Here is an 11,937-nt window from a genome sequence, read left to right on the forward strand (position 1 = left end):
AGGCTGGCTTACAGGCTCAGAGGTTCGGTCCATTATCATTAAGGTGAGAGCAAGGCAGGCATGGCACAGACAGAGCTGAGAGTTCTATGTCTTCACCCAAAGGCTGCTAATGGAAGACTGACTTCCAGGCAACTAGGGTGAAGATCTTAAGCCCACAGTGATACACCTACTCCAACCAGGTCACACCTGTAAATGGTGCCACTCCCTGGTCCAAGAATAGACATACCATCATACTGAGATTCCATCTCACATACTTCCAAATGGATAAAGACAGCACATTCTGTTTGGGATATGAAGCAAGGGGAACACATCTCCACTGATGGTGGGGGTACAAACTTGCACCACCACTTTGGAAATCAATTTGGTAGTTTTGAGGAAAATTGAGAATATATTTAACTCACAAACCAGTTATACAACTACTGGGCGTATACCCAAAATACTCCCCAAAATACAACAGGAACACTTGCTCAAACTATGTTCATAGCAACTTTAGTCAAAATAACCAATAACTAGAAACAACCTAGATGGTTCTCCACTGAAAAAAATGAATAAAGAAAATATAGCACATTTACACAATGGAATAATATTCTACTATTATAAACAAATGTATCCTGAATTTTGCAGGCAAATCAATGGAACCTGAGAATATCATCCTGAGTCAGTTAATAGAGACACCAAAAATATGTATTGTGTGCAATTATAACTGGACATGAGCCACAATGTGCAAGATAACCTCAATACAATCTATAGATTCAAAGCAACTGGGTAATAAGGAGGAAACAAGTGAGGATGTGTGAATCTCACTGAGAAAAGGAAACAACATAGTCTTCAGAGGTGGATGGAGAGAGGGAGAAAGGTGGTGAGAAGTGGTTTGGAAATGTCAATCATGTGTATGGTGGGGGGACTCAGGAGAAGGCTGTGTATGAGAAAGGATATCAGTGGGGAACATATCTTCTTCTAGCAGAAGATCTGGGACAGGGAAGGCTCTTGGGAATCTATGGGAGTCATAATAGCTGAGGTTCCTAACTGTTCAGGTTATAGAGACTGAATTAGCCATCTCCTGTCGCCAGGTGGGACTCTCACAAGCATCACCCCCCCCCAAAAAAAATGTACTGCATACAAGATACATAGCAATGATGATGGGACAGAGATTGAGGAAATGTACAAACAGTGATTTGCCCTATTTGAGACCCATTCTATTGAAAAACAAAAACAAAAACAAAAACAAAAACAAAAACAATCCCTAACACTATTAATGATATTCTGCTATGCTTTCAGACAGAAGGCTGACATAACTCTTTCCTAAGAAATTTCACCCAGTAGCTGATGGAAGTAGAAGCAGAGACCCACAGCCAAACATCAGGCAGAGTGTGGGGAGTCTTGTGGATGACTTAGGAGACTGGGTGTGGCAGAGGCATCAAGGACATCACTAGACCTACAAAGCCAACTAACCTGGTTCACAGAGACTGAACCAGGAAGTAAAGAGTTTGCAGGGCCTGAACCTATCTATGTACTCTGCACATTTATAGCAGATGTGCAGCTTGTTCTTCAAGTGAGTAAACAATTGGAGCCAGAATGACAGACACTTATTGCTTCATCAGAATTTCATGGCAGACATCCCAAGGGATTGTCAATCTTAAGGCTCCTATGGTTTTAATAGATAAATCATATGAAGTGTGTATTTTGTAAAATATTATAGAGCAACACAGAACTTGTTTAGACACAGAGAAATGAAAACATGTAGATCATATCTATGATCATGCTATTGCAGAGCAAAGTTGTAGTTGGACTTATGACACATCGTGAGGAGAACATCACTAACTGGTATTTTCATCCTAATAGAAATTATGTTTTAAAAATCTCACATATGGCTGTGATTTCAACTTCACATTGTTTCCAATGACAATCTAAATGTCCTGAGGCAGTAACAGTTTTATATTCTAATGAGAATAATCGTCAGTTAATGAATTTTATACTTTGATTATAATAACTTGATATTCATTATTTTTCTGTGAAATAAATGTAACCTTATTAAAGTAAACATTAACATTACTTGCTAGATTAACATCTACTGTTTGTGATATATTTGATTGAGTAAATCTAACTTTATTAATATATGTTCTATTCAATGAACAAAAGATGAATAAGCTTTAAAATTTTGGACATTTCTAAAGAGAGTCTTTTTATTTTTTTTTAAAGAGACCCATTATACCCACACATGCTTTTCAAATGTTTACAATTAAAAGCAACAGCTCTGCAATGAACTTTTGTGGAGCGTCTCCAAAGCAGATATGGTAAATGTGCACTTAGCAATCTTTTCCAGTTATACGACACTTCAATATTCTTAGATGAAATAGAAAGAACTGTGTATCATACTCTAGACAGTGGGAAAGGTTAAACATTGCCAAAAACTTAGAATTTCTGCTACTTGATTTTAAGAATGAAAGAAGTTCCCAGCTGGGAAAAATTTCCTTCTTCTTTGAGGTAGGATAGACCTAAAAATGAAAATGATATTTAGTTAATCATTGGTTACATTGTTAGTGTTCCTTTTTCCTTATTTCTTCCTTGTCCGATCAGAGAAATACATTCAGGAAAGTGCTGCATCCATCTAAGTTATGGGTTTTCATTTATCTAAGCCAAGAGACTCTCAAGCAGTTAGACTTTTAGAATGTGATAAAGACTCATGTGCATTCCTTCTAATATGTAATTAATTGCAGAGGAAGTATGTCCTTTCAGAAGAGAGGAAGTGTAAGAAATTCCTGTTTGATTCTGGGTCAGTGGAAGAGCTCATATCAGTTACTCACTCAGGAAATTCTTACATTTCCTTTTATATTTACTTTACAGAAGATGATATACACCACTCTTCTATTAAATCCAAACTCCATGAGGTCTATGTATAAAAATCTCACAAGTGATGAGGATCAGATGGAGATTTAATATGCAGACCATAAGGTTGACTGTGATTGAAGGACCAGAGCTCTTTTCATCCAACCAGGAATGGTGTATTTTAAGTGCCTAAGAGGAACATCTGTGTTTCATTCTGATCTCCAGCATGGAAAGATATGAGAAGCATCTGAAAAGGCTGGAGATGCCAGCAACCTATTAGGACAGTGATTCTAAAACTTTCTAATGCTATGACCCTTTAATATAGTTCCTCGTGCTGTGGTAACCCCCAACAATAAAATTATTTTCATTCCTACTTAATAACTCTAATTTTTCTAATTTAAGTAATTGTAATGTAAATAGCTGACAAACAGTATATCTGTTATATGGCCCTTGTGAAAAGATCATTTACCCTCAAAGGAGTAATGACCCACAGGTTGAGAAACACTGTCATATGGAAAGATTGTAAGCAATGTTAAATATCTATGTTTTACTCTGGAAAAATGAGGTGTTTCAAAATTGTTGTTGTTGCTGTTGTTGTTAATTTCTACAACCTACTTATTTTATGAGTGAGAATAAATAATGGGAAGTCCTCACCTCAGTGATTATCCACCTAAGGTCACGCAGAATTTGTCTGTTGTTCTCTTCAATCTCCTTGGCTTTTGAGAGGATAGTTTCAGGGACATCTTTCATGGCACTCAGTTCAATCACTAGATGGAATAGAGGGCTAATCCAGGCACCCACATAATTTATCAAAGTTTTTAAATACTCTGGAATCTAAGAAACACAATTGAAACATTGCATTAAAAAATTTCAGTTTAGCAGGTTTGATACCTGCAATATTATTCATGTAAAGAAGCCGAACTGAGACATGTATTTACTATGTGTATATGACACATGTATAGATGTTATATAGTTTTGGAAGTATAACATTTAAACAACTGCTGTTATTTTCTAAAATATAAAACAAACTGTAGAGCTTATCAATTAGAAATTTTCTGATGTTAGGTCATCATATTTTGTTCTCCCAATGCAATTCTAACAGCTTGCTTTCCAGTGAGTTCTTTATAATTTGTTTTTTGTTTGTTTGTTTGTTTTTTGTTTGGTTGGTGGGTTGGGTTTTTTTGCTAGTGCTAAAGAGAGACCAATAAGGTTTGACTCCTGATAGATAGAGACAGGGGTTCAGTAAGGGATGAAGAACAATATAGTAACTAAAATAGAACTGCTATGATATGCAGACCTTCTAATCATGAATTTGATAATTATTGCATTCTAAGGAACATAAACTATTATTTCAACTGGACTATTCTGTTCTTCTGGTTTTCAGTTAAGTCATAGAGAATAATAGAGGGATGAAGAGATAGGTTCAAAGGGAAATAGAACCAGGACAGAATTGACCACTCAAGAAAGGGGATAGTGTTTAGTAACATAGAATGCTATCATGCAGACCTCATTAGTAACATATAATGAATACAACCACATTGTTATCACTGATGGAGGAGTGAGTATATATCCATGAATAGTCAATTTAGCTCAAAGAATCCTTAAAAAAATAGTAAGTGAAATTTGAGTGGTAGATCATTCCTAAAATACCATTCTCTAAATGGTATATTTAAGTATTGGCTGCACTGTTTTGGGGTATTTTAATTTATATATAATTTATCAATACTATGATTATTTTCTATACTTTATCTTCATTTTTCTGCATGCATGATTATTGTAGCTATCATAATGCCTGTAATAACTGACAGTTCTACAAATGCAATATATTACTTCTGGAGTTCTGTGGAAAACTCAGAAAGTAAACTCACTTCAATAGTTATGTATTGAATTCCCTTATTTGGGGGATTTGTTAGAGTAGAATGGCAGTGAGATGCAGCTCTGAAAACAATCTCATCCCGCCGAACCAGTTTGGAAGTCTGGAAAAAAAATAAAACAGAGTTCAGAAATCATAAATAACTTCATATCCAGAGTGTTAATTAACTTTAGTGATTTTGTAAATTTTAACATAAGTAATTCATGAAATAGAGATATTCACAAATTAAGAAAATGTTTGTCATGTAGTTTTGTGCTTGTACATTGCACCTCCAATTTAATTTGGTCTTTCATTAGCTCTTGAATATTTAACTCCTTCCTCTCTTAATTGCTTTTCTCCTTCACTTTGAAAATTAAGCAAGGCAGACACTGAAATGATTAAGTTGATGAAGAACTAATTGATTTCATTGCTACAATTGTTTAGGATTTCAGCATAAAGCTATAGCACATATTTATTAATCTTACTCTTTTCTGTCAATATGTACCAAAATTTCCTTACCCAAATGAAAAGTTAAAAGTTAATATAATTTAACACTAAAGAATGTAGCTGGGCATGTTTATAATAGTTTTAGAATGAAATTGTGTGTATTTTGACTAACAAAATAAACTATTTTACAGTAAATTATATGTAAACCCAAATTTAACAAAATATGAAATATTAATAAATAATTATTTTGGAATATTTTATTTATTTTAAAGAACCAGCTAATTCATAAAATCTTAATGAAAATTTGTGAAGGTTAAGAAGTTGAAAAGCTGTCAATTAAGAACAGGGAATACAAACACTGTATAATGCTTTATCTTCTAAAGTGCAATCATTGACATGAGGACCTTATTGCAAAGCAGGTGGAAGAAAGTAAGGTACTTACAAGAGTTGCAAATTTTCCAGATGAGAATTGGTTGTGGTACTGTGTCATGTAAAGGGGAAAAAATAACATCCAGTCAAAAAAAATATGACAGCATGTTTGTTTTTGAACAGAGACAAATTCTTTTGATGCCCATCTTATTGAAGGTTTGCCCCTTTTTATAGTGTCTTTTTTTTCTTTTTTTTCCATTTTTTATTAGGTATTTAGCTCATTTACATTTCCAATGCTATACCAAAAGTCCCCCATATCCACCCACCCCCACTCCCCTACCCACCCACTCCCCCTTTTTGGCCCTGGCGTTCCCCTGTACTGGGGCATATAAAGTTTGTGTGTCCAATGGGCCTCTCTTTCCAGTGATGGCCGACTAGGCCATCTTTTGATATATATGCAGCTAGAGTCAAGACCTCCGGGGTACTGGTTAGTTCATAATATTGTTCCACCTATAGGGTTGCAGATCCCTTTAGCTCCTTGGGTACTTTCTCTAGCTCCTTCATTGGGAGCCCTGTGATCCATCCATTAGCTGACTGTGAACATCCACTTCTGTGTTTGCTAGGCCCCGGCATAGTCTCACAAGAGACAGCTACATCTGGGTCCTTTCGATAAAATCTTGCTAGTGTATGCAATGGTGTCAGCGTTTGGAAGCTGATTATGGGGTGGATCCCTGGATATGGCAGTCTCTACATGGTCCATCCTTTCGTCTCAGCTCCGATGACAGTCACCACAGGGGTAATGGATACACATTTATGCATACCCTGATATCAGAAAAACTGTTATCACTAAAAATCTTTAAACCACAATTGCTAGTATTTATGGGATTCTTGAAATGCTAGTCTCTCTCTCTCTCTCTCTCTCTCTCTCTCTCTCTCTCTCTCTCTCTCTCTCTCTCTCTCAATCCCTTCCTTACCTATGAAGGTATATATTCTCATATCTGAGTCAGGATGTTTAGAGTCTCAGGTTCTAGTGCAGTTCAAATATTAGTATGTAGGTTGAGGTACTTACAAGCTCTACATAGAATTGTTTAGAAACTGTACGAAGGGTTTCAGCTTTCCGGATGGCACTGTCAAATGTTTCCATCCGTGGGTTCCAGCAGCCGCTCTTTTCTGCCATACATGCAGGAATTGATGAAGCTTTCTCCCACAGCAGCAAGTTTGACAACAGTAGCAGCAGGAGTGCATCTGCTACATAGAAACAAAACCCACTTAGAGATGGTGCATTAAACTGAGGCCCAGGAAAGTTCTATATGACAAAAGGTTTTATTAGGTGTTTTTTGTTGTTTGTTTAATTTTGTTTTTGTTTTTGGGGGGTTGTTTGTTTGATTTTCCTTTTTTCACTGCTATATAACTTCATATTGGATTTTTGGAATGACATATCAAGTCACTCTAAGCACTGAGTGCCCTTGCTATATTGAAACAAAACCCACTTAGTGATGGTATATTAACCTGAGTTACCCTAGGCCCAGAGAAGTTGTATCTGGCTAAAAGGTTTTTTTGTTTTTTTAGTTTTGGGTGTATGTTTGGTTGTTTTTAAATGTTTTCCTTCATGACTGTATACTGGATATGTGTAATGTCATATAAAGTCACTCTAAGTACTTAGGCAAGTAATTGAATTTTTCTGAATAATAGTTTGAGGAGCAACTGATTTTACATTTTTTTCCAAAAGTCCTTCTGAATTTTACAAATTTCTGAAATTAAAATTAGTTCTTACTTATATCTTAAGGTATTTTTAGATGGTTTACTATCTTTGGAATTTAAACTCATTTTCAGTCACCAAACTCCTGAAGAATATGCAGTTTTTAGTCATCATGTCTGATGTCAATGTTTTGGACACTTATGGCACAGGGATATCACAGTTTACCTCTTGGCTCCCTCTATCCATTTGAGCATAAATACAACCATGATGATTACTAACAAGACAATAAAGAGATGTTGTCTAATATATGATATCAACTTGGAACTGCTAACATGATAAAAATCCATCAGAGACTTTTTTTCATCAAAAACTTCAGATCATTCACTTTAGTGTTGATCTGCTCCTTAATTTTGTCAGCAGATTAAACTCTCTTAATGTATTCTGGACATATTCAGGTTGGAGAAGGATAATATGTTCAAATTGTTTTTCTAATGGCTTATTTTTAGCTAAGGTAGAAGTAAGAATGCCAATCTTTTACTCACAATCACAATTCTTTTTCTTCTGCCTTAAAATAAGATTAATTTGATCCACTGAATTTACACCTTCAATATTTCCCAATTTCTGAAACTCCAAAACATTTTCCGTTTGAGATGTATTATTCTTTGTTCTGGAAGGTGTCCTATGCATTGGGAGCTGCTTAATAATTCCTATCAGTTCAACTCATTGCCTACAAGGAACACTTTCCTCGTTCTTCTCTCTGCTCAAGAGAGAAGATAAGACAACAGACTCTCTTTGAATATCGCAACATGTCTCAAGTTAAAGAATGATGAAAACTACTAATCCAATCGTCTCTTGTACCCTTGTGCAGTTTCTTACAAGAGAAATAATTTTACAAGACAGTGTAAAGTCTATGCAGAATTCTACTCTTGCTAGTCTATGTACAAATAGTTCTTCATACCAGAAAGAATGTCAAGGATTCCAAAGAAATAATCCAATTAAAATAAACTCCTGAATTCTTTTACCAAGAGAGGAATAGGGGTGGGAGATTTACTTACAGAAGTGAGGTTGTCTGAATTGCAGTTCCATCACTGAGGAGTTTCTAAGCAAGATGAGTTCTGTCTCTGGAGATCTGCTTCATCGGAGTTATATATTCAGTTAGTTTACTGTTCCTATATATTCTGGTAGATAACCCCAAGGGCATGTACAGCCAGCCATGAGACAGCATGAGTTACATTCAGAAACACTCTTTCGTGAAACATATCTTTCGGTCTTCTGGGAATGTTACCTGACTTATTACAACATACTTATGAGCATCTGGATGGTCTCATTTTATTTATTCCTACATATTGATTCTTGTGCGAATATTTTTGAAATCTCTGAAGCCATTATCAGCTGCCTGATTAATGATGATGATGTCAGACCATAAAAAAATAATTGTTCATGATTACTTCTTTTTCCTTAGATTCTTACATTGTTTTATCTTTTCCCCAATCATTATGGACAGAGAAAGATTCATTGTTGAATATTTGGCCACCATACCACAGCATTAGTAAATTATCCATAGTGTTTTGAATCCTTGCCAGTAATCACTGGCTATGCTGAAGAGTGTTTCTCTGTGAACTAAGCTGACATTATAATATCCTGTATCTTTAAATTATGTATTTATAAGTTGGTCTAAAATAAATTAGATAATTTAACAACAACAACAACAAAAACCACCATTAACTTCTCTCTAGGAAATATAGCCTCTCAAAAATTACTGGGAATTCTTTTAAAATAACAAATGTAAGTTGATTTCTTGTATTGACTGTTAATCATATCAGAAGTTTGTTAACTGCAATGGTAACAATTGTATCATGGTTGTCCTAATAAGTATAGTTTCATATTCTTACTACTAATATTAGCACTTGTGCTATAGAAACAGTGATGAAAATTCGTCAAAAGCCAGTGGCATCATAGCTTCCATTCTCTGGCATCTAGTCAACACTGAGTGATCTTCTAATCCAATATCAAAAAAAAAATCCTCATATCACTGAAAGAGTGTACTTGGCTGATGAAAATGGCAGACAAAGCAGTTAGGTCTAATATTTATCAAAAGGAAATACATCTACTAGAATGTCAATGGGGGATTTCAGAAGCCTAACTGTATGCACTGGCTAGTTTTGTGTCAACTTGACACAGGCTGGAGTTATCACAGAAAAAGGAGCTACAGTTGGGGAAAAATCTCCACGAGATCCAGCTGTAAAGCATTTTCTCAATTAGTGATCAAGAGGAGAGGTCCCTTTGTGGGTGGTGCCATCTCTGGGCTGGTAGTCTTAGTTCTAGAAGAGAACAGGCTGAGCAAGCCAGGCGAAGCAAGCCAGTAAGAAACACCCTTCCACTTTGAAAGTTGGACTAAATGCACTTTGCATTATGCAATATTTAAGTATACCCCCCCCATAAACTCCTGTGTTTGAACAAGTCTATGGGGACCAGGGAGTAGAATGTGATGATTTGTCTATTCTTGTACCTGGGAGTGGCACCATTTGGAGGTGTGGCCTTGTTGGAATAGGTGTGAGCTGGTTGGAGTAGGAGTGTCACTATGTTGTGGGCTTAATACTATCAGCCTAGGTACCTGGAAATCAGTCTTCCAATAGTACCCTTTGGATGAAGACAGAACTCTCAGCTCTGCCTGTGCCATGCCTGCCTGGAGGTTGCCATGCTCCCACCTTGATGGTAATGGACTGAGCCTCTGAACCTGTAAGCCAGCACCAATTAAATGTTGTTCTTTATAAGACTTGCCTTGGTCGTGGTGTCATTTTACAGCACTAAAACCCTAACTAAGACACACAGGCACAGAGACTCATGGAAAATTTATCATTTATAAGTTTCAACAGTTTAATGATAATTTCTTCACTTTGAATATTTTTCAGATATCAAATCACTTCAATATAATTTTATACTTTCATTTCATGACCCTGTTAAAGAGGGTATTTTGTATAAAAAGTGCAAAATTATGTGGCTCAGAGAACAAATATAAATAAATGTACAGTTTTGCTGGGAAGATGTCATGTCAACTCTATCAGATAGGATTTTGTATACGTCTAATTTTGTAATCTTGAAACTTTAACAGTGTATCTATGTCTAGCTGTATCTGTATGGTTTGTAATATTTTCATCAATAAATCAATAACTAAAGAAAAAAAGAAAGAAAGACCCCTCCATGGTCTCTGCATCAGCTCTTGCTTCCTTCCCTGCTTGAGTACCAGTCCTAAATTCCTTGGTGATGAGCAGCAGTGTGGAAGTATAAGCTGAATAAACCCTTCCCTCCTCAACTTGCTTATTGTTCATGATGGTTTGTCCAGGACTAGAAACCCTGACTAAGACAATGTATCTCTTGGGAAGGTAACTCTGATCTCTAGATCACCTACATCTCAAAGATTTAATTCAATAAACATATGGTTCTCAGTAATCCCATCTCCTACTTTTATTCTCTAACGGTCTTTTTCATTTCCTTTTTAAATTATTTTTACTTACATTCCAAAGTTTATCACCATTACAATTCACTGTCTAGAGTTCATCATACCATCTCCCCTTCCCTTTGCTTCTGAGAGGGTGTTTTCCCACACACCCACCCCACCTACCTCATCCCAGCCATTATCATACTACTGTGTGTTTCTACAGGTTAAGGAACATCCACTCCCACTCATTCCATACAAGGTCTTCCTCTGTTACATATATGTCAGGTGCCATGGACTACCCCATGAATGTTCTTCGCTTGGTGGCTAAGAGTCTGGGATGTCAGAAGGGTCCTAGTTAGATGATACTTTTGTTCATCGCTTGGGGTTGCCATCCAAATTAGCTCCTACAATCCTATCCCTAAATCTACCATAGGGTTCCAGGACCTCAGTCTAATAGCTGGCTCTAAGTATTTGCATCTATCTCAGTCAAATGATGGTAGAACCTCTCAGAGGACAGTCATGTCCTTCTATGTGTAAGCAGAGCATGGCATCAGTAATAGTGTCATGCTTTGGTGCCTGTGCATGGAATTTAAACCAATTTGGACCAGTCATTGGATGGCCTTTCCTTTTGTCTCTGGTCCATTTTTGTCCCTGTCTTCCCATTAGATAGGAACAATTCTGTATCAAATATTTTGAAGATGAGTGGGTGGCTGAATGCCTCAACTGGGTGCCATGTCTACCTACTAGAGGTGGTCTTCTTAGGTTCCATTTATCCACTGATGAGCATTTCAGCTAAGGCAATTCCCATTGAGTCCTGGCAGTCTCTCACATTTCAGGTCTCTGAGATACCATAGAGGTTCCCCTTGACCCCCACTCTCTACTGCTGCATATTTCCATTAATTCTTCTAGCACTCTAGACTTCTTTCCTGTCTCCCCCATCCCCATATTTGATCCTGACCCTTTTTCCCCTCTATGTACCTTCTCCTATACAGGTGGCTCCCATTGCCTTCTGGAATTATTTTGTTCCTCCTAATTGGGATTGAAATATTCTCACTCGGGCCTTCCTTCTTGTTAAGCTTCAAACTGTCTGTGAGTTTTATCATGATTACTTTGTTTTTTGGCTAATATGCAATTATTGGTGAGTATATACCTTACGTGTCTTTTTGGGTCTTGGTTCCCTCTCAGTGGTTAAGAGCACTTTTTGCTCTTCCAGAAGTCCTGAGTTCAATTCCTAGCAAGCACATGGCTGTTTAAAACAATTGTTAATGCAATCTGATGCCCTCTACTGGCACATGTGAACCCAAA

The 11,937-nt window shown here is 36.6% G+C and overlaps 1 protein-coding gene across 4 annotated transcripts; it reads right to left on the minus strand.

Moving 5' to 3' along the window:
* Positions 1 to 2,092: 2,092 nt before the first annotated feature.
* Prl8a8 (prolactin family 8, subfamily a, member 81) lies at positions 2,093 to 8,342 on the minus strand. Of its 4 annotated transcripts, none has more exons than NM_001360895.1 (7): positions 8,249 to 8,342; positions 7,736 to 7,950; positions 6,564 to 6,742; positions 5,568 to 5,606; positions 4,695 to 4,802; positions 3,481 to 3,660; positions 2,093 to 2,495 (listed from the first exon to the last, which is right to left on the minus strand). In NM_001360895.1, the coding sequence occupies exons 2-7, from the start codon at positions 7,878 to 7,880 to the stop codon at positions 2,307 to 2,309; spliced, it is 840 nt and encodes a 279-aa protein (NP_001347824.1). In that variant the 5' UTR covers positions 7,881 to 7,950; positions 8,249 to 8,342; the 3' UTR covers positions 2,093 to 2,306. The 4 variants fall into 4 exon arrangements, with proteins under 4 accessions (NP_001347824.1, NP_001347825.1, NP_076230.1 ...); NM_001360896.1 differs by having other exon boundaries at positions 6,564 to 6,739; positions 7,736 to 7,953; NM_023741.3 differs by lacking the exon at positions 7,736 to 7,950 and having other exon boundaries at positions 6,564 to 6,739.
* Between the last annotated feature and the right edge of the window lie 3,595 nt (positions 8,343 to 11,937).

Source organism: Mus musculus, chromosome 13, assembly GCF_000001635.26.
Source record: "Mus musculus strain C57BL/6J chromosome 13, GRCm38.p6 C57BL/6J".
NCBI classification, from domain to species: domain Eukaryota; kingdom Metazoa; phylum Chordata; class Mammalia; order Rodentia; family Muridae; genus Mus; species Mus musculus.

Excerpts from the sequence above, each read along its gene's own strand:
- Prl8a8 (NM_001360895.1), bottom strand. The coding sequence starts at position 7,880 with ATGCATAGGACACCTTCCAGAACAAAGAATAATACATCTCAAACGGAA. Across the intron at positions 3,661-4,694 it reads TTCAATACATAACTATTGAA|ATTCCAGAGTATTTAAAAAC; the intron begins GTGAGTTTACTT and ends TGTGTTTCTTAG. Across the intron at positions 2,496-3,480 it reads TTAGGTGGATAATCACTGAG|GTCTATCCTACCTCAAAGAA; the intron begins GTGAGGACTTCC and ends TTTCATTTTTAG.